This window comes from Thalassophryne amazonica, chromosome 7 (genome assembly GCF_902500255.1).
Source record: "Thalassophryne amazonica chromosome 7, fThaAma1.1, whole genome shotgun sequence".
NCBI classification, from domain to species: Eukaryota; Metazoa; Chordata; class Actinopteri; order Batrachoidiformes; family Batrachoididae; genus Thalassophryne; species Thalassophryne amazonica.
The window spans coordinates 1,691,985-1,719,307 of record NC_047109.1 but is presented as its reverse complement, the minus strand read 5'-3'; the positions used below and the strand labels follow the sequence as shown (position 1 = coordinate 1,719,307).

Sequence of the window (27,323 nt, the reverse complement as noted above, 5' to 3'; positions counted from 1 at the left end):
ACAGAGAGAGAAAAAAAAATCAGACAGCGGAAAGACAACAAATACAGTATAATTTCTCAGCATTAAGCAACAAGAAATACTAAGGTGATCGCCGGCCACTAGCCCTAAGCTTCACTAAAAGACCCAGACTTTAGATAAAGTTGAGGCCGTGGCACGCTCTGTTTACTAATAACATGAATTTAAAAGGGTAAAAAGCATAGTAACATACTATGCCAGTATGCTGCCATACGAAAGAGAAAATAAGAGCATCTTAAATCTGGACTTGAAAGTCTCCACAAAATTTCACTGTTTTATTGACGCAGGGAGATCATTCCACAGAACGGGCATGATGAGAGAAAGCTACGGCCACCGTGGAGGCCAAGTAAGTACAAAAGCAGCACTGCTGGACCTCAGCAGAAGTTGGCACTCTGATACGTCCAGTATTTTCATCTCCTGCTGGCTGAGGGCCTGAAGGTGGATAATGTGGAGATTTCGGTCCATCTGTCTGTCCCAAAAGGTATAAGCTTTTGAAATTGATTCCTTTCACGCTTTTAGGAGGAATTTTTGTTAAACTTGGTCCAAGTCCTGTTCCTAGGTTCGATATGCATATTATATTGGTCAAGTTGGGCCCATTTTACCAGAGTTATGTTTCTGAGCTCGATTCATAAGAACACTGAACATATTTAACAATTTACACCACATCTAAGCTTTGAAATTTGTGAAGGAAAACAAATTTCACATGTAAAATGAAGTAAAAGATGAGGAGTATGGTGAGTGAAAATAATTTTAAAATTCAGGTTTTAATGCTCCCAAAGGAAAAATACACCAAAGTGTCTCAGACAAATGTGATGTGAGTCTCAAATTGGGGGCCCGGGGGCCGGTCACAGCATCCTTCTCGAAGATTATCATAGTTTCCATCTTCACGGGATCATCTGTGTCTGGAGTCCACCTGAGACCACCGGACAGCTTACACCCAGTGTCCTGAGGTTGCAGTTGGTGTGTGGAGGGTCTATGACGCTGCAGTACAGCTTTAATTTATGAGAAGAATGTTGGCTGTACTCAATCAGTGTTTTCAATAATTTTGTATCACAATACCACAAAAAATTCAATTACTGCACATGAGAAATAATGAATCACTAACTTACAAAATATAGAACACTGATAACATCTTCAAATGTTCAACACCATGGTGGCAGCTCAGCCAGGCAGGGGGCAACATGTAAAAATGCTCGGCTCATTTTGGAACATATACTATTTTATTTGATCATGAAGTTTCCAAAAGGGTGTTTTGGGCTATCTGTGACTGAATGTTCTGGAGTTATGGGGGTAAAAATGGTGACAAAGGTCCATTTCAATTTGTACAGGGGTCAAAGGTTGATCTAATTTTCGTAAAAAGAAAAAAGATGGATATTATTTGTTAAGGATTAATTAATGGAGTAGTTTTGGCTATGTTGAATGTTTTGGTCTCCAAAGTGAAGGTCAAATAAGGTTGACGTCTGTTGGATTCTATGACCTATGTCACCCCGCAATTTGATAAACCTGACAGATGGTGCAGACTATTGGTTTGTATATGCTATTTGCTCAACCAAAATTTGTATCGCTACTGAACGAGCAGCTTTAACGTTTAACTCCTGTACAAACTGAAATGATCTTTAGGGCCATTTTTGCTGTTTTTACCCCATAACTCCAGAACATTCACTCATAGTCCAAACTAAACTTTTTTGGGATTTTCTGTGATCAGACAATCAGTGTATCATTTTAAATATGACTGGCACATTTTTGAATGTTGTCCCCTACCTACAGCTACCATCCTGGATGGCCACCATACTTAAATATTCACTTGAGATATATGTCAATTCTGTGTGGGAACCTTTGCTAGGACTGAAAAGTAACAATTTGTTGAAGAGTTGCCGTCGTGCCACTCTACCGGCCAGGTGGTGGCGGTGATGCGTCATGTTTTGTTTGACCGCCGGGGAGAAGAAGAAGAGCAGCGGTCTAGTTTTTGTCGCATCCTGAGCGCCGGGATAAAGGTAAGTCTGTTTGTTTTTATTCTTTTTCATCTCATCCGGAGATTAATTTTCCTTAAGTCAGATCCGTGGGCTTCGTTTAAACCTGAGTACACGGACTTTGAAACGGAACGGTAGACGAGCTTAGCTTAGCATCGTCTTAGCCTTCGTTCCACAGAAGGCAACAAAAGTCGTTTTAGGAACCTTTTTAGCTTATCTTGTTTCTGCTGGTGCACATTATTGACGGTGTGTGCAGGCCACAGTTTGGTTACTAATGAACGACACAGTTAACTGTTAACTGATTGTGTTATTGCTAAAATTGTTTTTTTTTTTTTTTTTTTTTTTTACTTTTTCTGAAACCAGTAGGGTCCGCCCACGGTAAAGAAATCGGCGTATGAGCTCGTGTATGCATTTTAGATCCGCCCAAAAGCTGATTATTTTTATTAGCTCCGCCCATTCTTGTGGCCCCCGCCCCTCTACAGGAGTCAAAGAGCATGGGGGGGCAACGCAGTTAATTGCGTGACAAAAGTTGTAGCACTGCATAGTTTTGTTTAAAATCTTGGTGGTACATGCTTCATCTATTCTCAAGGTCGGTATCCACGCAGATTAACTTCGAGGGGCGGAGTTTTCTCTGTGAAAACATCACTTAACTCAATACAAATGCATGTAATTTGGTCACTTATCAAACGGGTCAGACTCATCAATGAAGTCAGTTTAATGTAAGAAATATCTTAGAATTCCTCGATTTCTTAGACAATTTTTCCTTGATAATAGGCAATCAGATCAACACAAGAAAACTCCCAGAAACAAATTCTTGTTCCAGTTGATTCGGTCTATTTGAAAATCAGTGGTGGGCACACTTCCGATATAGTTCTACCCTCTGCAAACAGAAGAGAGCTGCTTTCAGGAGAAACCACTCTATCCTCTGCAGTAGGGCTGAAACGATTAGTCGAATAATTCGATTACAAAAAATGTTCGAGGCAAATTCTGTGCCTCGAAGCTTCGTTTAACGTTGTAGTACATATGCCAGGCCTGTTTGTGGCACTGTAATGCCCCCAGAAAAACAGAAGAAGAAGTAGAGCAAGCGCTAATCAAATTAGCACAAAATCTACAGCTTTCCAACATGACAAACGGAGTGAAATAAAGCCTTTTAGGAAAAAGACGGGCCACGCTGATCATCTGAAATAGCTTACTGTGCATTTAAAGCAAAAGCAGTGTTTTTTTTTTTTTTAAACAGTTTCGTCCGCTGGCCGGTCTACGCGCGGCGGACGGCTGCTGTCTCTCTCTGCCCGGTGTGAGCAGCTCAGCACTGCCCTCACACAGCTCCGTCCCGGCCACAGTCTCTGGAAGAAGTCCGCTCTTTCTTATGTGTGACTCGCAATGAGTGTTTCGCTTTTTAATTTTCGCTTTTTTGGGCAACACACAATGCTTCACAAACACGGGAACTCAAAATAATAATAATACATAAACCAGTGACTGCGAGGCTGCATGTTCAACCTCCAGCAGAAAATGAAATGCATTGGCTGAATCGCAGAGGGAGTGTTAAAAAGAAATTCACTTTCTTATAAGTGTTCTGTTATGTGCTATGTTGTGATTCATGTAATAGTAGTGGTTCCTTTAAGAGTTCGGGTGACGTGTTCTGTTTCCGGCTTTTGTGTTGGCACGCAGCGCCATGTTTGTAGTCTGTTAGTGGCCGTGAGCGTCAGCCATGCCGGCAGGCTGATCTTCATCCACGACTCTGTCTCCGGCCGACGCTTCCTCTGCTACACAGGGGCACAGCGGAGTCTACTGCCTGCTTCACAGGTGGACGTGGTAGCTGACACCCACGGCCCCCCCATGGAAGCCGCCAATGGTAGCCCCATCCGTACGTACGGCACAAGGCATGTTGAACTGTGTTTTGGGGGCCAACGCTTTGGCTGGGACTTTGTGACTGCCAAAGTAGCCGTTCCCCTCTTAGGGTCAGATTTTTTTGTGTGCATATGGACTGTTGGTGGATGTTAAAAATCAGCGCTTGATCGACGCTGTCACTTTCTGTTCGTATCATGCGCGCTCAGCGACTCTGATGCACTGCACCTCTCCAGCCTGCTATCTGTCACAGACAGTTTTCAGCGTCTGCTCGCGGAGTTCCCAGCACTCACGCAGCCCACCTTCTCCTCTTCCACAGCCAAGCACGGTGTCGAGCATCACATTGACACCACTGGCCCGCCTGTATACGCCCGCGCTCGGCGCCTCGAGCCGAACAAGCTTGCCGTGGCCAAGACAGAGTTCGAGTCCATGGAGCGCCTGGGGATTGTTCGTCACTCCAACAGTCCTTGGGCCTCCCCCCTACACCTCGTCACCCCCGGGGGGGGGGCTGGCGTCCTTGCGGGGACTACCGACGGCTCAACGACGCAACAACGCCTTACCGCTACCCAGTGCCGCACATCCAGGATTTTTCAGTGCACCTGGCTGGTAAGGTCATTTTTTCGAAGGTGGACCTGATCAGAGGATACCATCAAGTGCCCGTACACCCTCTCAACATCCAAAAAACAGCTGTAATCACGCCGTTTGGTTTGTTTAAGTTCCTGCGCACCCCGTTTGGGCTCAAGAATGCTGCTCAAACTTTCCAGCAGCTCATGGACTCTGTGTTACAGGATCTGCCTTTCGTGTTTGTGTACCTTGACGACATCCTGGTGGCCAGTTCATCACTTTCAGAGCACCTTTTGCACCTTCGCACTCTATTCGAGTGACTTACCGAGCACGGGCTCATCATCAATTCAGCCAAGTGCGAGTTCGGCCTGTCCACCATAGACTTTCTGGGGCACAGAGTCACAAAGGACGGGGTCGTTCCTCTTCCGTCAAAAGTGGAGGCCATCACCACTTTCCCACGCCCAGTCACTGTCAAAGCCTTACAGGAGTTCCTAGGCATGGTTAACTTCTACCACCGTTTTCTCCCCAGGGCCGCCCAAATCATGCGACCCTTGTACAAGGCTCTGAAAGGCGGCAAGCCTAAGCACACTGTGGGCTGGAGCCCGGAAAGAGACAAGGCTTTTGCGGACGCTAAGACAGCCCTGGCTAAGGCCGCCATGTTGGCCCATCCCGCCTCCTCCGCCCCAATCGCACTTACCACGGACGCCTCAGACTACGCGGTCTGTGCGGTTTACGAGCAGTGGGTGGGTAATGCCTGGCAGCCTCTCGCCTTTTTCAGCAGGCAGTTGCGTCCCAGTGAACGGAAGTATAACACCTTCGATCGGGAGCTACTTGGGGTGTACCTCGCCATCCGACACTTTCGTTCACTGCTGGAGGGACGCCAGTTCACCGTTTTTGTGGATCACAAGCCTCTGACTTTCGCCATGTCCAAAGTCACTCAGCCATGGTCGGGCAGACAACAGCGGCAACTGACTTACATTTCGGAGTTCACGGCGGACATTGCACACCTTTCTGGAAAGCACAACCATGTCGCAGATTGCCTCTCCCACGCTGTTGCTGGGGCGGTCCACCTCGGCCTGGACTACGGCAGCAGAGCAGGCCACAGACCCCGATGTGCAGGCGTGCCGTTCATCCGTTACTGGGCTGCAGGATGTGGCATTGGGCGACGCTGGCACCACTCTGCTTTGCAACGTCTCCATGGGCTCTCCTAGGCCTGTTGTGCCTGTGAAGTGGAGGCAACCTGTTTTTTTTTTTTTTACGCCATCCATGGCCTCTCACACCCTGGAACCAAGGCCTCACAACGGCTGGTGGCAGCCAAGTTTGTGTGGCATGGTCTTAAAAAGGATGTGAGGGACTGGGCGAACACCTGTGTGGACTGCCAACGTGCCAAAATACACCGCCACACCAAAGTGCCACTGGAACAGTTTCAAGTGCCAGAACAACGTTTCGACCACGTCAACATCGACCTAGTTGGCCTACTTCCACCCTCGCAGGGTTACACTCATGTGCTCACTATGGTCGACAGGACCACACGGTGGCAGAGGCTGTTCCACTGTCATCTATAACATCGGCTGATGTGGCACAGGCATTTATTGGCACCTGGGTGTCCCGTTTTGGCACCCCATCAGACATTTCCTCGGACCGGGACATTCAGCTTGGGAGTTAAACTCCGCCGCACCACGGCCTACCACCCCCAGAGTAATGGCCTCTGCGTATGTTTTCACAGGTCAATGAAAGCCTCCCTGCGTGCTAGCCTGAAGGACAGTTCCTGGGCTGACAAGCTCCCATGGGTCATGCTGGGCATCAGGACAGCACCGAAGGAAGACCTTCAGGCCTCCTCCGCAGAGCTGGTCTATGGTCAGCCACTGCGGGTCCCCGGGGATTTCATCCCTAACACCACGACTTCTTGGTCAGCCACATTCCAGCGCTCCAGCCTGTTGGATAACGCCATACTGTTTGCTCCACTTCCTACTTCCTGTCACGGTTTGCCGAACTCTCACGTCCCCAGTAGCCTACAGTTTGCTGGCTATGTTTTCATTCGAGCAGATGGTCACCGCGGACCTCTCTGTCCGTCTTACCAGGGCCCTTTCCATGTTGTGGAAACTGGGGACAAGCACTTTGTGGTAGACATTGGGGGCAAACCAGAGTGTATATCTGTGGACCGCCTTAAGCCAGCTCACCTAGATCTGGCCACGCCAGTTGAGTTGGCGCAACCCCCAAAACGAGGATGGCCTCTGACTAGGCCCCCTTTTCCTGTTCCTCCTGCCCCTCGACCATGCCGCAGGGGAGCCCTGCAGACAGCCACTGAGGGAGCGGTTCCGCCTTCTCCCATACGGCGGAGCTGCACTGCACGTTTGATTCGCCCCCCACGCCGTTGATACATTTTTTTTTTTTTTTTCTTCAGGTGTCCTGTTAGTGAATTCTGGGGGGGCATGTGTAGTGCTCTCAACACTGACAGCATAATTCACTTTCTTATAAGTGTTCTGTTATGTGCTATGTTGTGATTCATGTAATAGTAGCGGTCCCTTTAAGAGTTCGGGTGACGTGTTCTGTTTCCGGCTTTTCTGTTGGCGCGCGGCCCCATGTTTGTAGTCTGTTAAAAACGCGCGGCGCCATGTTAGTAGTCTGTTAATAAACGCGACTAAAAGAGTCTTAATGTGAGAAGTTTCGGCTCGTCTTTTCGCCAAAAGACAACTTCTACACAGTACTTTTTATCCGATAATCGATAGAATACTCGATTACTACAATAAGCGATAGCTGCAGCCCTACTCTGCAGGCAAAGGAGAACTGGTCACAAAAAAAACCATCATTTTCTTTAACACCATACTGATACACTGGCAATATCACCCAAGTCATCCAGAGGCATACATTTTTAACTTAAGGCTCAAATTTTAACCAAACTAATTTTGGACAAATTATTTTAAATTACTGTCATGTCTGAAGTTTATAAAGTGAAAATATCAGATATATGTTTTAGTTTTAAAGTAATGTGCTAATTTTAAGGTTGTAGTGAGCACATGGTGTGCCCAGCAGTGCATTATGGTTAGGATAGGGTAATCTCCAGTACGTTCACGACAGGACAAATGCTTTCAGACACTCTGTTCAGGCTCCACACGGACAGCAGCATTAAACTCTAGTGCCTAAACTCTCGTGAATATATTCTCTGGGTTTATAGACGTTATTGTATTTGCGTTTAAGTTCCACGCATCTTAGATGTAGCAGACACGGATTACTGGAATTTTGTTTTGGCAAGGTTTCAAGGCCTCTGCTGCCATCTACTGGCCAGTAGTGTTCATGGCAGTAGTCGCCCTAAGTACTAAGCGTCTGGGCACCAGTAGATGGCAGTTTTCTATTTATTTTCTACCCCGGTTATATCAGATGGTTGTCAAATCACTTTTTGGCTTTGCAAAATGGCTTTTTTTTTTTTTTTTGTTAACAAATTAAGTTTAAAAAACAAAACCAAACACAACAAAAAAACACTACAAGAAAGCTCTGCATTGTTTGCACAGGCACAGTGCGAGCGGATTGGATGCTTGTAGCTCTTCAGCAGCAGGATACCCTCACGACGGTCGACCAGAATAATGTCAAACAGGTTTGATTTTCATTTGACCATACGATCGGCGATCAGGAGGTGGTCGTGAGATGTTGAACGCAGCTTGTTACTCCATGTACACTACACGATGCAGGACGCGTGATTAACCTGAAACTCGGTCCAAAAAAATTCTTGCACGAATGAAAAATCATCTGAAAAAGAGCCAAAACCCGCACAGTGTAAAGCCAACATTTATGTGTCAAGACAATATTGAGTGCATGTTTTACAATATAATAAAACGTGCGCACATCATAAAATGTGCGCACATCATCAGACGTGCACACAATCTCTCCACATGCAAAACATTTGCGATGATACTTCCAGGGCTTCGTAAAAATGCCTGTTTTTAACAAATAAAAATGGAATATTTACAAAGCACATATCTGTAAACACCAACCACACGACACACGTCACATTAACGTGTTGGTTTACATAATGAATGACTGAACCATCAGTGTTAGCAGACGCACTTTTACCCAGAATCCTTTGGCGATCTGTCTGTGTTTGTTACAAAACCTCAGAATTAGTGCATTATTTAACATTAAAAGATATATGTTTTAACTTTGTACAAATGACAGAATTGACATTAATGGAGTTATTCTATCAGTATTCACACAAAACCCATAAGTCATATGCCTATTTTTCAAGATCTCCGCCTGACCGTGTGATTGGTAGAGAGCAAGCTTTGTGGCTGCTCTCAGGGTGCTTCTGTGCTGTAGCCGTGTAGCTTCCAACAGGAGCAGCAGTTCAAACAGTGTGGGCTCATTAGTTGGGTCCTTTGTCACTTTGGATGCTTCCAAAATCGATCCGTGGTGTTAAAACTCAAATTCAGTTGTTAGTAGTTGCAAATGTACCAGAGACAATACTGGAATTTATCGGTTATCTGTAACTTCCGATACATTTTTGGGTGGTTTATTGGTTTATCTTATCAAAGGTAACTTTTCAGTTATCTGATTATCTGTTATCAAAGTTAATTTTTTGGTTATCTGTGCCCACCACTGTTGAAAATTACACTGGTTATACATTAAAATAAGAACTGGAAAGTATGTTTTAATATTAGAAAACTCAGTTTCTTAATTTAAGATGTACTACTTGGCATTATGTAGGAACATCATTATGGTCATTTGGCGCTTTTTGTTTAGTTTAGGTTTTTTTTTTTTTTTTTCTGGATATCATCCACTGCAGTTCTGTAGTGTGGTCAGGCTTCTCCCTAGACAATGGAATAACGGCACCGCACCGTTATACTGTAGCATCATCTCGCAATGTTTTTTAATTTGACTATTTATTCATCAGTCATCAAAGCCATTTAAATATAGCAATTGCAGGGGTAGAAATAGTACGTGCATGTGCTAGTTTGTGCACGTATTATTCGAGCGGTGCACATAATTTTATACTGCACCAGCACTGGTGCAAGTAACTTTATCCAAGTTTTATCAACTATAAGCACCAGTAGAATGAACCAATAAAGGAATAAATAAGGAAAAAAAGGAATTTCCAGTGTGTTGTCTTCGTCTTCGTCTTCCCTGCGTTTTATGACTCTCACACATGGAGCGAGTTGCGTGCTCTATTTGTTGTGTTCGTGCATGTACATGTAAACAAAGAAAAGAAAAAAAAAAACTGGCTGCCGCTGCGGTTCCTCTCTCTCTCTCCCCCTCAAACTCACCTCAAAAATGGTGACTGGTTTATAACACAGTGATGTGTTATAAACCAGTCACCATTTGTTTTATTATACATCTTTCCCCTCAAACGCTCCCCAGAGAGGAAGAGTCTGACACATCAGAGGAGGAGTTTTAAGGTTGATATAAGACTGACTTTTGGTTGTGCAAGTAATTTTTTGTTACTAGCACCAGTGCAAGTAGGTTAAAAAATGTATATCGAACCCTGCAATCGTGAGTCACCTTTCTGCTGATTAAAGTCACTAACCAGGACTCCTGTCTGTTGTTGCGAGCAAGTAACGAGAATCATCCGTTTCACACCAGATAGTTTTTATTCATCCCTTATTAACGTGACTTTTTTGTGGGGGAGCACACAACAGCTGTCAGGCGTGGACTGGACGCTTCGCCGGTTCGTAAACTGAAGTTACCGTCCCTCGTGTAAAGGAAATAACAGTAATAAATGGACTGCATTTATATAGCGCTTTTCCATCTGCATCAGACACTTAAAGCACTTTACAATAATTCCTCACATTCATATCGATGTTAAGGTGCTGCCATAGAAGGCGCTCACTACACACCAGGAGAATCCATCCATCCATTTTCTTCCGTTTCATCCGAGGTCGGGTCGCGGGGGCAGCAGCTCAAGCAAAGCCGCCCAGACCTCCCGATCCACACACCTCCTCCAGCTCCTCCGGGGGAACCCGAAGGCGTTCCCAAGCCTAGGTCTTCTCCGGGGCCTCCTCCCAATGGGACGTGCCCGGAACACCTCTCCCGCGAGGCGTCCAGGGGGCATCCGAAAAAGATGCCCGAGCCACCTCAGCTGGCTCCTTTTGACGTGGAGGAGCAGCGGCTCGACTCCGAGCTCCTCCCGAGTGACCGAGCTCCTCACCCTGGGTGGCGGTTGAGGGTGGGTAGGCTAGGATTTGAACCGAGATAATAATGCTATCCTCCGTGTTGTTTTTGTGGGACTTCACTGATTAAGCACTTTTCCTCCAAATGACTCATTTTCTGCTGCTGACTGTTAACGTCTGTTATTATCTGCGTGTCTCTCCTCCCGGCCACAAACCCGACTGACGAGAAGCTCCCTCTGTCTGCTCGACTCGCTCCTGCAGCTCTTCCGGCCCACTTGTGTTCGCTTGCTTCGGGGTATCTGCTGGAGCATGTTTGAAGCCCAGTTGCCATAGAAAACTCTCAATTTCTGTTGAAATTTGCTAAATCCCCAACCGTGTGAAAGCATGTGTGAAACGTATGCATTCACCAACATGGAAATGGCGCCGCTGTTGCCATGGCAATCACACATCAGTGACATCACGCCCTGGACACCTCCTTGATTGATTTTTATTTTGTAAGTTCAAGGTAAATACACAATATAAATACATTAAAAATACATGGAAGACAATTTTGATTTCTACTGAAGGAGACGAGGCAGCTTTGAGTCATTTTGCAACAACTGAGGGCCACGATGAATAAAAGAAGAACTGATGTTACTGCGTGAGCATTTTTTTAATCAAATCTATGATTTTAATGTACATGTAAATGTTTTAGCTTCAATAAATGCTGTTGTGAGCTCACCCATATTGGCTTCTCTTCATTGGCTCCCTGTTAATTCCAGAATAGAATTTAAAATTCTTCTTCTTACTTATAAGGCTTTTGAATAATCAGGTCCCATCTTATCTTAGGGACCTCATAGTACCATATCACCCCAATAGAGCGCTTCGCTCTGAGTGCAGGCTTATTTGTAGTTCCTAGGGTTTTTAAGAGTAGAATGGGAGGCAGAGCCTTCAGCTTTCAGGCTCCTCTCCTGTGGAACCAGCTCCCAATTCGGATCAGGGAGACAGACATCCGCTCTACTTTTAAGATTAAGCTTAAAACTTTCCTTTTTGCTAAAGCTTATTTAATCATTTTAGTTTAACTTAAATAAATAATAAAAATTTAAATTTAATCATTAGTGATCGATCTCTGCTCCCCTCCACAGCATGTCTTTTTCCTGATTCTCTCCCCTCAGCCCCAACCAGTCCCAGCAGAAGACTGCCCCTCCCTGAGCCTGGTTCTGCTGGAGGTTTCTTCCTGTTAAAAGGGAGTTTTTCCTTCCCACTGTCGCCAAGTGCTTGCTCATAGGGGGTCGTTTTGACCGTAATTATTGTATGGCTTTTGCCTTACAATATAAAGCGCCTTGGGGCAACTGTTTGTTGTGATTTGGCGCTGTATAAATAACATTGATTTGATTTTGATTGGGTGTGATTGTGAACTTAAGTACCTGAGGCATAGTGATGGCAGTTTCGAAGCCTCATGAACCAATGAGCCACTGCAACACAAGTGGCTGAAAATCAACACACTGCTTTGACGCGTTTGATACAGTTTGAAGGGTGACATCTGGTGGATTGCTCTGAGAATTACCGTGAGCGAGTGCCCTGACAAATGTTTGCATTAATTCATGACTGATGTGGTTTGTTCTTGAAAAATAATAATAATAATAATAATAAAATGTCATATGTATTATTGTGTCTTTGTTAATGTAATAAATAGTCCCTACAGATGCATACATAATGGTAATGAAAGCCTTTATTGTAGACTATATGTAGATTCCTGTATTTGGATAAAATGTGACGGGAAAAGTGAGAAAGACGTGCTTCTGCAACTGGTACTTGTGTTACTGTAATTTGTAAATTACAATAGAGGGGATAGGAGACGGTGATTGTGCAACTTTCAATTTTTATTCAAAAAATAATAATTTCAACGGTGCTGGGATTTAATCAGCTCCTCTTCTGCCTCAGTGCCTCTCCTGCTAACTACAATAAATGAACTCTAAACGAGACCTAAATATAAACTAATGCTTTCCTTGGCTCCGATTCACGTGGTAATCGGCAATAACAATGTCACTAGCAATCTCCTCCTCTCAAAAACCCACGGTTTCAGCCGCGATTCAGATCTCATTTAAATACTTGGCGGGTCATATTGAAACGCCCAGATTATTCTAATTTCCCACGAAGCTCGATACGTGTGACGTAACGAGACCTCGCTCGCAGTGGTCATGTGATGGGGGTGTGCTCGAAACGCTGCTCACTGACACTTCTGGTTCAAAAAGCTCGATGCTGTGTCAAGCAGACTGACTCGAGCTTAACATCACTACTGAGACATGTTGCACGCCGCATTGGGTAATAATTGCCAACAGCACTGCTACACTAAAAATTTCTGGGGAGAACCCTGGTGATGGATGGTTTTGTGTGTTTGTCCACAGATCTTTTATTAAAAATGGTTTTTGACTGTATGATGATGTCCTTCCATGATCCTCAGATTTCTGAAGGCCACGGTCCAGAATCTTTTGGACATCCCTGCTGGAGGATGAGATGATGAATGGAGAGGATGGTCATCAGCTTCACAATCAAGGTTCAGAACATTTTTTCAATGATTTTTCTGTGATTTTTGTTGTGCCTCTTAGCCCATCCCCATTTTCTTCAGAGGATGTTGCTCTTTGTGCCTCAGTAATCACCTTCGTAATAAACTACACAGTTCCCTGTCAAGTGATGTATGTATGTGTATGTATATGTATGTACGTATGTGTATGTATGTATGTATGTATGTATGTATGTATGTATGTATGTATATGTATGTAATTGAGAGTACACTCTCAGCAGGGGAGGAGGGGAAGTTTTCTGGAACTGAGCTGTTTGAGAGAGCTCTCTTCCTCAGTGTTCTTGCTGCGGGTAGCGGAAAATTTCCGCTCAGCTCTCAGGTTCAAATTGTCTGTTCATTGAGCACGGGTTTTCCGAAAAATTAACTGAATTGTTGCTAAAAATATGTGCTAAATATTTAGCTGCTTCAGCGTCCCGAGGCTGTGAAACACCAGCTCAGTGTGCAGCCGAGGAGGAGCCGAACAGATTCTGTCCACTGAAAGGGGAAAAAATCTCCATTAAAATTCTGCATGCGCGTCGCTGATGATACATTTAGAAAATTACGGTTTTACAGTTGAAAGGCTTTGAGTTTCCAAAAAGTTTGAAGTTTACGCAGCACAAAAACAGCGAGAGAGAAAGAAAAAGAGAGGGAGATGGAGAGAGAAAGAGACAGGGTGAGAGATAGAGAGGGAGATGGAGAGAGAAAGAGACAGGGTGAGAGACAGAGAGGGAGATGGAGAGAGAAAGAGACAGGGTGAGAGACAGAGAGGGAGATGGAGAGAGAAAGAGACAGGGTGAGAGACAGAGAGGGAGATGGAGAGAGAAAGAGACAGGGTGAGAGACAGAGAGGGAGATGGAGAGAGAAAGAGACAGGGTGAGAGACAGAGAGGGAGATGGAGAGAGAAAGAGACAGTGCTGTCTTTTCTCTAAGTCTATAAAAATACTTAATTCTTTCGCCAAAATATCAAATCTAGTCTTTCATCTTACATACACCTTCTGGCAAATTTTAGCTGAACTTTCAGTTCTCCTTTTTAATAAAATCCTCATGTAAAATCATCAATAATGATAATATTAAAGCAGAGCTCTGGTATCGGATCGGAAAAGTATCTGTATCAGCAGATATTCAAATTCAGGTATCGGGATCGGATCAGAAGTGGAAAAATTGTGGCTCGCTGTATCCCTAATATACAGATCCATGCTAGATCGGCTGTGGTGAACCAAAGAAGTTACTTTACACAGCAGAGGGAAATGTACTTTATTAAGCAAGTGTGCAGATAGTAGTAGCCCTATATATATACAGTGGGGAAAATAAGTGTTTGACCCCTTGTCAGTTTGCAGGTTTTCCCACCTACAAAGAATGTAGAGGTCTGTAATTTTTATCGTAGGTACAACCCCTGGCAATAATTATGGAATCACCGGCCTTGGAGGATGTTCATTCAGTTGTTTAATTTTGTAGAAAAAAAAAAAAGCAGATCACAGACATGACACAAAACTAAAGTCATTTCAAATGGCAACTTTCTGGCTTTAAGAAACACTATAAGAAATCATGAAAAATAATTGTGGCAGTCAGTAACGGTTACTTTTTTTAGACCAAGCAGAGGGAAAAAAAAATATGGACTCACTCAATTCTGAGGAATAAATTATGGAATCACCCTGTAAATTTTCATCCCCAAAACTAATACCTGCATCAAATCAGATCTGCTCGTTAGTCTGCATCTAAAAAGGAGTGATCACACCTTGGAGAGCTGTTGCACCAAGTGGACTGACATGAATCAATGGCTCAAACACGAGAGATGTCAATTGAAACAAAGGAGAGGCTTATCAAACTCTTAAAAGAGGATAAATCATCACACAATGTTGCAAAAGATGTTGGTGGTTCACAGTCAGCTGTGTCTAAACTCTGGACCAAATACAAACATGGGAAGGTTGTTAAAGGCAAACATACTGGTAGACCAAGGAAGACGTCAAAGCGTCAAGACAGAAAACTTAAAGCAATATGTCTCAAAAATCGAGAATGCACAACAAAACAAATGAGGAACGAATGGGAGGAAACTGGAGTCAACGTCTGTGACCGAACTGTAAGAAACCGCCTAAAGGAAATGGGATTTACATACATAAAAGCTAAACGAAAGCCATTAACACCTAAACAGAAAAAAACAAGGTTACAATGGGCTAAGGAAAAGCAATCGTGGACTGTGGATGACTGGATAAAAGTCATATTCAGTGATGAATCTCGAATCTGCATTGGGCAAGGTGGTGATGCTGGAACTGTTGTTTGGTGCCGTTCCGATGAGATTTATAAAGATGACTGCCTGAAGAGAACATGTAAATTTCCACAGCCATTGATGATATGTGGCTGCATGTCAGGTAAAGGCACTGGGGAGATGGCTGTCATTACATCATCAATAAATGCACAAGTTTACGTTGATATTTTGGACACTTTTCTTATCCCATCAATTGAAGGGATGTTTAGGGATGATGAAATCATTTTTCAAGATGATAATGCATCTTGCCATAGAGCAAAAACTGTGAAAACATTCCTTGCAAAAAGACACATAGGGTCAATGTCATGGCCTGCAAATAGTCCGGATCTTAATCCAATTGAAAATCTTTGGTGTAAGTTGAAGAAAATGGTCCATGACAAGGCTCCAACCTGCAAAGCTGATCTGGCAACAGCAATCAGAGAAAGTTGGAGCCAGATTGATGAAGAGTACTGGTTGTCACTCATTAAGTCCATGCCTCAGAGACTGCAAGCTGTTATAAAAGCCAGAGGTGGTGCAACAAAATACTAGTGATGTGTTGGAGCGTTCTTTTGTTTTTCATGATTCCATAATTTTTTCCTCAGAATTGAGTGATTCCATATTTTTGCCCTCTGCTTGGTCTAAAAAAGTAACCGTTACTGACTGCCACAATTTTTTTTCCTGATTTCTTATAGTGTTTCTTAAAGCCAGAAAATTGCCATTTGAAATGACTTTAATTTTGTGTCATGTCTGTGATCTGCTTTTTTTTCTACAAAATTAAACAACTGAATGAACATCCTCCAAGGCCAGTGATTCCATAATTTTTTCCAGGGGTTGTACACTTCAACTGTGAGAGACAGAATCTAAAAAAAAAAAAAAAAAAAATCCAGAAAATCACATTGTATGATTTTTAAATAATTAATTTGCATTTTATTGCATAAAATAAGTATTTGACCCCCTACCAACCAGCAAGAATTCTGTCTCTCACAGACCTGTTAATTTTTCTTTAAGAAGTCCTCTTATTCTGCACTCTTTACCTGTATTAATTGCACCTGTTTGAACTTGTTGCCTGTATAAAAGACACCTGTTCACACACTCAATCAATCACACTCCAACCTGTCCACCATAGCCAAGACCAAAGAGCTGTCTAAGGACACCAGGGACAAAACTGTAGACCTGCACAAGGCTGTGATGGACTACAGGACAACAGGCAAGCAGCTTGGTAGAAGACAACTGTTATGATTATTTATTAGAAAGTGGAAGAAACACAAGATGACTGTCAATCTCCCTCGGTCTGGGATTCCATGCAAGATCTCACTTTGTGGGGTAAGGATGATTCTGAGAAAGCTCGGAACTACACAGGAGGACCTGGTCAATGACCTGAAGAGAGCTGGGACCACAGTCACAAAGATTACATTAGTAACACATGATGCTGTCATGGTTTAAAATCCTGCAGGGCAGCAAGGTCCCCCTGCTCAAGCCAGCACATGTCCAGGCCCGTTTGAAGTTCACCAGTGACCATCTGGATGATCCAGAGGAGGCATGGGAGAAGGTCATGTGGTCAGATGAGACCAAAATAGAGCTTTTTGGAATCAACTCCACTTACCATGTTTAGAGGATGAGAACAACCCCAAGAAAACCATCCCAACCGTGATGCATGGGGGTGGAAACATCATACTCTGTGGGTGCTCTTCTGCAAAGGGGACAGGACGACTGCACCGTATTGAAGGGAGGATGGATGGGGTCATGTATTGCAAGATTTTGGCAAACTACCTCCTTCCCTCAGTAAGACCATTGAAGATGTGTCATGGCTGGGTCTTCCAGCATGACAGTGACCCCAAACACACAGCCAGGACTACGGAGGGGCTCCGTAAGAAGCATTTCATGGTCCTGAAAGATCTGGAGAAGATCTGTATTGATGAGTGGACCAAAATCCCTACTGCAGTGTGCACCGTGGTCAAGAACTACAGGAAACGTCTGAGCTCTGGAACTGCAACCAAATATTAAGGTCTGTTGTATCAAATAGGGTTGGGTATCGAGAACCAATTCTTTCGAGTATCGTTAAGAAATTCAATCCACCGATATCAATAGCCTTTTTTCTTAACGATTCTCTTATTGGTCCTTCAGAGCAGCCGTTGTTTTTGAGGGTGTTTGTCAGGATTGTTTGTCAGATCATTCCTCTGCGTTGATTACAGACCCTGCTGCGGCTCTGTAATCAGTTGTTTCTGCAGCGCGACACCACTTTGAAACGTGAACCATTGAAGCAATGCTTCGATCCACTAGCTCGTTGGTTCTTTGATTCGCTGCTCTTCAGAAACGGCAAGTCCGCTTCTCAAACCTATTAAAATATTGTGAGTCACTTTTGTGTGGATTAAAGTCACTAACTGGGACTCTTGTCTTGTTGCAGTCAAGAAACGAGAATCGTCCTCCGTTCCGTTGTCACAGCTCCAAACGCTGCGTTGCTCTCTGCCGAGAAAGAGTCCGGTCGGTATTAATAACTTCAAAACGAATTGCCACTTTAAATAAAATGGCACCACTTTACAAATGCTGTAATACAGACAAGAAACTACAATTGACTAAAACATTTTTATCCCCAAAATAAGACGTGCTGTATTCTTTATAAATTACTGACGTGAAGCACAACCGGCTGTAAGAGCTCAGCTCAGACATGGAAAGACATTAATGCCAATAATGTCTCAATGGAAAAGCTTTTGACAAAAACTACAGATTTTGTTTATTTCTATTTATGTCCAGAGATCAAGGATCCACCATGTAGAGTTTATGTCCAAAGTTTAAGGATCCAGTGACCAATTTCATATTTATTTACTTTAAGAATCAATAAAATGTCGTTCAATTTAATCAGCTTATAAAGCGCCAAATCACAACAAAAGCCGTCTCAAGGTGCCTCACATAGAACAGTTCAACATAAAAAATTTAAATAAATAAATAAAAATTAAAAAATTCAAATACATAATTAAAAACAGAAGTAAAACAATAAAACAGATAAAAAAAAAAAACTATTCATAAGAAAGAGAATAAAAATAGACTTCAAGTCTTGACTTAAATGTCCACAGTCTCCGACTGTCTCATGGTCACAGGAAGACCGTTCCACAGAGCGGGTGCACGATAAGAAAAAGCTCTTTGACCCGCTGACATAGAAAACCTGTAAAGCCTCTTTTTAGTACTCTAAAAATTCACAAGCGGTATCGATATGGAATCGGATCGATAAGCGGAATTGATAATTGTATTGATATCGATAAAATCTTATCGATACCCATCTCTAGTATCAAATACTTATTTCATGCAATAAATTGCAAATTAATTATTTAAAACATACAATGTGATTTTGAATTATATATATATATATATATATATATATACTGTTTCTCACAGTTGAAGTATACCTACGATAAAAATTACAGACCTCTCCATTCTTTGTAAGTGGGAAAACTTGCAAAATCGACAGTGGATCAAATACTTATTTTCCCCACTGTATAAGGTCACACAGTTAACACAACACAAATCAAGCATGAAGTCAAAGGAATTGTCTGTAGACCTCCAAGACAGGATTGTATCGAGGCGTAAATGTGAGGAAGGGTACAGAAACATTTCTGTTGCTTTGAAGGTCCCAGTGAGCACAGTGGCCTCTATCATCTGTAAATGGAAGAAGTTCAGATCCAAAAGGACTCTTCGTAGAACTGGCCGCCCGTCTAAATTGAGTGATCGGGAGAGAAGGACCTTAGTCAGGGAGGTGACCAATAACCTGATGGTCACTCTGTCAGCGCTCCAGCATTCCTCTTTGGAGAGAGGAGAACCTTCCAGAAGGACAACCATCTCTGCAGCAATCCACCAATCAGGCCTGGTAGAGTGGTAGAGTGGCCAGACGGAAGCCACTCCTTCGTAAAAGGTACATGGCAGCCCACCTGGAGTTTGACAAAAGGCAGCTGAAGGAATCTCAGACCAGGAGAAACAAAATTCTCTGGTCTGATGAGACAAAGATTGAACTCTTTGGCATCATGTTTGGAGGAAACCAGGCACCATCGCTACAGTGAAGCATGTTGGTGGCGGCATCATGCTGTGGGGATGTTTTTCATCAGCAGGTTTCTGCTGATGAAAAACATCCCCACTAGTCAGGATGTCCAGAGACATCCTAGATGAAAACCTGCTCCAGCGCGCTCGTGACCTCAGACTGGGGTGGCGGTTCATCTTTCAGCAGGGCAATGCCCCTGAGCACACAGCCAAGATATCAGAGTGTCTTCAGGACAACTCTGTGAATGTCCTTGAGTGGTCCAGCGAGACCCCAGACCTGAATCTGATTGAACATCTCTGGAGAGATCTGAAAATGGCTGATCACCGATGCTCCCCATCCAACCTGATGGAGCTTGAGAGATGCTGCAAAGAGGAATGGACCAAACTGCCCAAAGATAGGTGCACCAAGCTTGTGGCATCATATTCAAGAAGACTTGCAGGTTTAGAGAAATTTTTTTTGAGCCTGCTGTTCAGGACCAGTAGCACCAATTTTGTTAATGGTCCTCCTGGTCCAAGGTAGTGGCCCCAGATATTTGGAAGCTAAGACCCTCCAACGGCAAGCCTCAGCGTAGCATTAATCATCACATCATGCACATGTATTCAATCACTATTGTATTTGTAAATCTATAGCATGATAGAACGTTTTCAGTTTGTGTTGAATATATGTAAAGCAATAAACATTTGCTTACATGATCCTCTACTTTTATGTGAATGTACTGTGCACCTTATACTTCGTTTTGTAATTCTGGCTTTGTGCTTGTCTTATGCAGCCCAAACATAGCCTTTACTGTTGTTAGTTAATCTGTTATTACTGTGTAAACTCTAGTATGTTAGATGTTTTGGGCAGCAATTGTATATATTGCTTCTCAGACTAGTGTGATCAAAATTTTGTGATTGTTCAAGAAAATCATTTTAAAATTTCACATCTCATTTAGATTTTGTAGGAAAATGCACCAGTTGATCAAAGTTAACTTTTTATGTGTGCCATATATGGGCATGCAGTGTTGTAACTCTTGATGTGTCTGTCTTAGGGTTGCGTGTTGAGAACTGGTTCTTTTCGGGTATCATTAACAATTGATTCGAACCAGCAACAATAACCTTTTTGCTTAAACAATCCCTTAGCGGCCGTTGTTTTTGAGGGTGTTTGTCGGGAAAATGATCATTTCTCTATGTTGATTTCAGACCCTGCAGCGGGTCTGGTAACCAACTGCTTCTGCAGCGCAACTGGCTCGTTGGTTCTTCGATTCTCTGCTCTTCAGAAGTAGAAAATCCGCTTCTTAACCCCTCTCAAAGCCATTACAATATGTCAATCGTGATTCACTTGTGTAGTTTAAAGTCACAAACTGGGACGCTTGTCTTGTTGCAGTCAAGAAACGAGAATCGTACTCCGTTCCGTTGCTCCAAACCAGTGGTGGGCACAGATAACCAAAAAATTATCTTTGATAACAGATAATCAGATAATAAAGATATTCATGCCAGTAATATTTGAAAGGAAATGCTTTTGACAAAAACTGCAGATTTTGTTTATTTCTATTTATGTCCAGAGATCCAGGATCCAACATGTGGAGTTTATTATGTCCAGAGATCCAGGATCCAGTGACCAATTTCATATTTATTTAATTTAAGACTCAGTAAAATGTTGTTGACATAGAAAACTTGTAAAGCCTACTTTTAGTACACAGAAAATTCACAAGACGTATCAATATGGGAATTGACTATTGATATTGATAAAATCTTATCAATACCATCCCTAGTCTGTCTGTGGACCTGCTTTGCTGCTCTTTCTGTGCGCTGCTCCTATTAAAGATGTTCTATTTAGGCTGAAAGTAGCGTGTGGACACCGCATACTTTTACACAATTCTCTTTGTTGACTGAGCTTCATTGATGAAGTCAGTGGTGTGAGTGAGTGGCACAGCATGGGTCATTGTAATCTGCCTACAGCGGCTCAGTTATTTAAGGCAAAAGATTTCAAAAATTGTCAGTCTTGTCAAACACTTTTAATCACTAGAGTGACACGATTTTTAACTGGACATCAGTGTAGCTGGGGAAAATATCAACTAGACATGAGTCAAAAGTTAGTGGTCCGTGCCCTCGGACCAGTGGGTTTCTCTACCCCTGACTTGCGGCTGTATTTGCTGCCATAGGTGCAGAAACAAAGCATTGAGCAAAGGGTGTGAATACTTGTGTACACGTGATTTATTAGTTTTTTATTTTTAATAAATTGCAAAAATTTCAAAAGTGTTTTCATCTTGTCATTATGGGGTGTTGAGTAGAATTTTGAGGGGGGAAACATGAATTTACTCCATTTTGGAATAAGGCCGTAACGTAACAAAATGTGGAAAAACTGAAGTGCTGTGAATACTTTCCAGATGCACCGTAGAATATGATTAAACAATTCAAGGAATCGGGAGGAATTTCAGTGCATAAAGGGTAAGAGCGCAAACCTAAACAGACCAAGTCCAACAGTCAGGGTCTGTGATGGTCTGGGGTAGGCTCTGTCCTTGGCAAAGGTCATTTACACTCTGTGATGCAGCATTAATGCAGAAAAGTGCTCTGAGATTTTAGAGTAGCACGTGCTGCCTGCAAGACTTTATCTTGTCCAGGTACAGTCTATGTATTATTCAACAAGACAACACAAAACCACATTCTGCACACATTACAAAGACATGGCTGCAGAAGAAGAGAGTGTGGGTGCTGGACTGGCCTGTCTGCAGTCCTGATCTGTCCCTAATAGCGAATGTGTGGAGAATTTTGTGTGGAGAAATAACAAACGTAACGGTGGCGACTGCCTATTGTTGGACCCCTTAAGATGTGTTTGCGGGAAGAATGGGACAAAATACCACCTGAAACGCTTCATTGCTTAGTGTCCTCAATGCCAAAACGTCTCTGTGCAGTGAGAAGAAATGTGTACATTACAAAGTGCTTTTGTGCCCCAACTTGCACTGTGTTGGAGGCTTTAAATGCAGGAATGGATGGATATTAACAACTGAAATGAAAGTGAGCAAAAATGGTAAATGGACTGCATTTATATCGTGCTTTTCCATCTGCATCAGACGCTCAAAGCGCTTTACAATAATGCCTCACATACACCCCGATTTGAGGGTGCTGCCATACAAGGTACACTCTACACACCGGGAGCAACTAGGGGATTAAGGACCTTGCCCAAGGGCCCTTAGTAATTTTCCGGTCAGGCTGGGATTTGAACCGAGGATCTTCTGGTCTCAAGCCCAACGCTTAACCACTAGACCATCACATCAGGAAAGTGACCAAAAACAAAACAAGAAATATCCTGCCATAAAGCCTTAACATATTAGTCAAATCACTGTTGGGGGGTATTAATTTGGATTTTTTTTTTTTTCTTCATACCGTCCCACCTTCTTGTGGTGATGTTGTAAATAAGGGGACTCTGACATTTCAGGTCAGGATATCGCAAACCATGAGTGTAACGGACCTTCCAGGAGTTATCCTAAATGTTCTCCTCACAGCAAACGTGATGATGGTGGATGTGTACCGTAGGTCAAGAACAACAACGCTGTGTTTTAAAACCTGTACCTGTTTTTATATCAGATGATGTTTGTTGTGTAGCGTGGGCTAGCTTGTTCCTGATTGATCTGTAACAGTTGTCATTTGCAGTGGACAGCTGCGTCCCAGATGACAAAAGGCCGTCCACGCCAGAAGGACCTGAATCGAAAGCAGCCGGCAGCCAGTCTAAAGGTCCTCACCGCTGCACAGAATGTGGGAAGGAGTTTTCTCGCCCCTCTCGGCTGGCAAACCACATGACCACACACTCTGGCGAGAAACGCTACAGCTGTCCAGTGTGCGGGAAGCGCTTCACCCAGAAAGTGAATGTGGTCATCCACCAGCGTGTGCACACGGGTGAGAAACCGTACTCCTGCTCCGAGTGTGGGGTGAGCTACGCCCAGATGGGGTGCCTGCGAAGGCATCGACTGAAGCACGCCCCAGAAAAACCATTTCACTGCTCAGTGTGTGGGCGGGGCTTTGTTCAGAAGCGTTATCTGGTCCAGCACCTACGTTCACACACCGGAGAGAAGCCGTTCGCCTGCCCGTCTTGCCCAAAACGTTTCGCTTCCAGGACGGGCCTCATAGATCACAGGAACACCCACGCAGAGGAAAACCTGTTCTCCTGCTCCTTGTGCAAGAAGGTTTTTACCACCAGGTCTTCATTCAGGGACCATGTGAGGCTCCACACAGGACAGAACCCCCATCCCTGCTCGCTGTGCTCTAAAAGCTTCAACCGGCCGGGCTTGTTGAGGAAGCACATGCTAAAACACGCTGCAGAGGAAAGCACACCTCCTGTGAAGGTGAGTGTCCTGGTCAGACGTGACTTCAGATCTTTGACTGTTTGCGTGTTATGAATTGTTCTTGAATTGAACATAAAGTCGTGGCTCAGTCTTTGGTAAGTGGAGTAATCATGTTGTCTTTAACTTCAGGAGGAGCGGTCTTTGGACGCCTGTCCCACTGCTGATGACCCCCAGCAGCAGAATCAAATCCAGCAGAGGGCGCCGTCATTCATTTGCGAAATCTGCAGCCGTGGTTTTACCAGAGCGAGTCGTTTACGGGAGCACATGAGGTTTCACACCGGAGAGAGACCCTTCCAGTGTGACGTCTGCAAGAAACGCTTCACCCTTCAGGGGGTGCTGAAGAAGCACCTGGCAATCCACAGCAGGGAGGGACAGAATGTCACGGCGCCACCAGGTGACGACACGCCAGCTGATGACGTCTTGTTAGCTGATGAGTCCCAACTGCCAGAGGAGGGCGACCAGGTAATGATGACGCAGAACTGAGAAAGCAGAAGGGCTTTTTGTTTTTTTTGTTTTTTTAACTATTTAACATTCAGTACCTTCTGTTACAGCCAGAGGACAGCAGCGCCAACGGGCAACAGGATCTGATGGTCAAGATCAAAGAAGAGGAGGGCACAGAATGCACACCGGTGTCCTATGAGGGTGCAGCGCTTTCACTGCCCGGTGAGGAAAACCTCTGACAGAGGCGAGAAACAAGAACTGCGTTCAGTTCACAAATGATTCCAAACTGTCCGATCCGTCTGAATCTTAGACAGACAGTCGGAGTCTTAGACTTTGACGAACCATTGGAACCATAGACTTCCAGGTTTCTCTGGATTTTTTTCTTTATAATTGTTACCAGTATGATTTTTCAGTCAGTCCCACACTGCAAAAACTCATGTGTCATGATGCCAAACTGCATCTTCGCATAGTGCAGCTGGAAAATTGCAATAAGATGTAATCACGGATGTTAAAATAACATTAGCAAAACGTGCTGCTGTGGATGGTGAGCGCTCTGATAGTGCTGTTTCATTTCAGCTCTGCTCTGGTTTTCTACAGAAACAAAATTATAAATACTTCTGTCTAAATACTTATGACTCTGACTGTAGCCTGACTAATCTGTGTCGTTACCGTGTCACCATCAGAGTATTTCAACAATCTGAAAATGACCTTTTCGTGAACTCGTGCAGACTTGACGTGTCGCGGTCATAAGCTCAGCTCACTGGACTCGTGACTGCACAGGTTCAGTCCGCCGGTGCTGTGTCAAAGGTCACCAGATTTTAAGTAATGGACTCTAATTTATTTCCTCACTGTCTTTTATGGTGAACATTCTGAGACTTTTCCAAAGTCTGGGAAAATGCTGCATGCTGGAAATGTCCTGTAGAAAGTGCACATTTATCTGAGCTGTTGAAAAGTTGCAAAACATTAAAATATAGATGTTTGATGATTCATAACACAATAAGTCAGATGAGATTAAGAAGGTATCAGTCTCAGGACAATATCAATCCAGCGTAGCTCCTGAATTCATCTTTTTCCAACACAAAATCAGTGAAGCTCGTTCTGTCTGTATGTCGCTCATGTTTGGTTCCCGTCCGTCCTGCAGAGGTCAGTCCAGGTGGAGGAAAGAAACGTCACTCCTGCTCCATCTGCGGTAAAAGTTATCAGCGGCCGTCCCGCCTCAAAGAGCACGCCAAAATCCACTTACCGGAGAAACTGTACAGCTGCTCTGTGTGTGGTAAGGCCTTCTCCACGACGACCAATCTGAGAGCCCACGAGAAAACTCACATGCTACACAAACCCTATCCCTGCGCCATCTGCCCCAGGAGCTTCCTGCGACCCGCTCAGCTGCACAAACACATGCGAATCCACATCCGGGATGGACTTGTCAACGGGACCATGGAGGTGAGAGCACACCTGGAACTAGGGCTGAAACGATTAATCGAGTAATTCGAATAATTCAATTACAAAAAATGTTCGAGGCAAATTCTTTGCCTCGAAGCTTCGTTTAAAGCTGTAGTACATATGCCAGGTCTGTAGGTGGCACTGTAACACTCACCACAAAAAACGAGAAGACCGTAGAGCATGCCCATACCTAATGTAAAACGCTAATCAATCAATCAATCAATCAATTTTTTTTTTATATAGCGCCAAATCACAACAAACAGTTGCCCCAAGGCGCTTTATATTGTAAGGCAAGGCCATACAATAATGATGTAAAACCCCAACGGTCAAAACGACCCCCTGTGAGCAAGCACTTGGCTACAGTGGGAAGGAAAAACTCCCTTTTAACAGGAAGAAACCTCCAGCAGAACCAGGCTCAGGGAGGGGCAGTCTTCTGCTAATCAATGTAGCAGGTGATGCTACAAGTTTACGAAGCCACATGCTGACTAAAATAAAGGGCTTTAAGAGAAAGGGTCTGTGCTGATCGTCTGAAACGGACGTATTATTCATTTAAAGTGAAGCAGTGTGTTTATATATATATATATATATATATATATATATACACACACACACTCAACAAAAATATAAACGCAACACTTTTGGTTTTGCTCCCATTTTGTATGACATGAACTCAAAGATCTAAAACTTTTTCCACATACACAATATCACCATTTCCCTCAAATATTGTTCACAAGCCAGTCTAAATCTGTGATAGTGAGCACTTCTCCTTTGCTGAGATAATCCATCCGACCTCACAGGTGTGCCATATCAAGATGCTGATTAGACACCATGATTAGTGCACAGGTGTGCCTTAGACTGCCCTCAATAAAAGGCCACTCTGATTGGTGCAGTTTTATCACACAGCACAATGCCACAGATGTTGCAAGATTTGAGGGAGCATGCAATTGGCATGCTGACAGCAGGAATGTCAACCAGAGCTGTTGCTCGTGTATTGAATGTTCATTTCTCTACCATAAGCCGTCTCCAAAGGCGTTTCAGAGAATTTGGCAGTACATCCAACCAGCCTTACAACCGCAGACCACGTGTAACCACACCAGCCCAGGATCTCCACATCCAGCATGTTCACCTCCAAGATCGTCTGAGACCAGCCACTCAGACAGCTGCTGAAACAATCGGTTTGTATAACCAAAGAATTTCTGCACAAACTGTCGGAAACCGTCTCAGGGAAGCTCATCTGCATGCTCGTCGTCTTCATCGGGGTCTCGACCTGACTCCAGTTCGTCATCGTAACTGACTTGAGTGGGCAAATGCTCACATTCGCTGGCGTTTGGCACATTGGAAAGGTGTTCTCTTCACGGATGAATCCCAGTTCACACTGTCCAGGGCAGATGGAAGACAGCGTGTGTGGCGTCATGTGGGTGAGCGGTTTTCTGCTGTCATTGTTGTGGATCGAGTGGCCCATGGTGGCGGTGGGGTAATGGTATGGGCAGGCGTCTGTTATGGATGAAGAACACAGGTGCATTTTATTGATGGCATTTTGAATGCACAGAGATACCGTGACGAGATCCTGAGATCCATTGTTGTGCCATACATCCAAGAACATCACCTCATGTTGCAGCAGGATAATGGACGGCCCCATGTTGCAAGGATCTGTATGTGTATATATATATATGTGTGTGTATATATATATGTGTGTGTATATATATATATGTGTGTGTATATATATATATGTGTATGTATATATATATGTGTATGTATATATATATGTGTATGTATATATATATGTGTGTGTATATATATATGTGTGTGTATATATAT

General features: G+C 43.7%; 1 protein-coding gene across 2 annotated transcripts in view; it reads left to right on the top strand.

Moving 5' to 3' along the window:
• The first annotated feature begins 1,916 nt into the window (after positions 1 to 1,916).
• LOC117513551 (zinc finger protein 436-like) overlaps positions 1,917 to 27,323 on the top strand; it is a 31,795-nt gene continuing 6,388 nt past the window's right edge. The window contains exons 1-6 of one of the 2 annotated variants that reach the window (XM_034173709.1): positions 1,917 to 2,009; positions 12,936 to 13,028; positions 22,936 to 23,624; positions 23,754 to 24,086; positions 24,176 to 24,287; positions 25,207 to 25,505. In XM_034173709.1, coding sequence (XP_034029600.1) covers positions 12,989 to 13,028; positions 22,936 to 23,624; positions 23,754 to 24,086; positions 24,176 to 24,287; positions 25,207 to 25,505 — 1,473 coding nt within the window. In that variant the 5' untranslated portion in view covers positions 1,917 to 2,009; positions 12,936 to 12,988. Of the gene's footprint in view, positions 2,010 to 12,935; positions 13,029 to 22,922; positions 23,625 to 23,753; positions 24,087 to 24,175; positions 24,288 to 25,206; positions 25,506 to 27,323 lie in introns of both variants that reach the window. The other variant, XM_034173707.1, reaches the window with a different exon arrangement.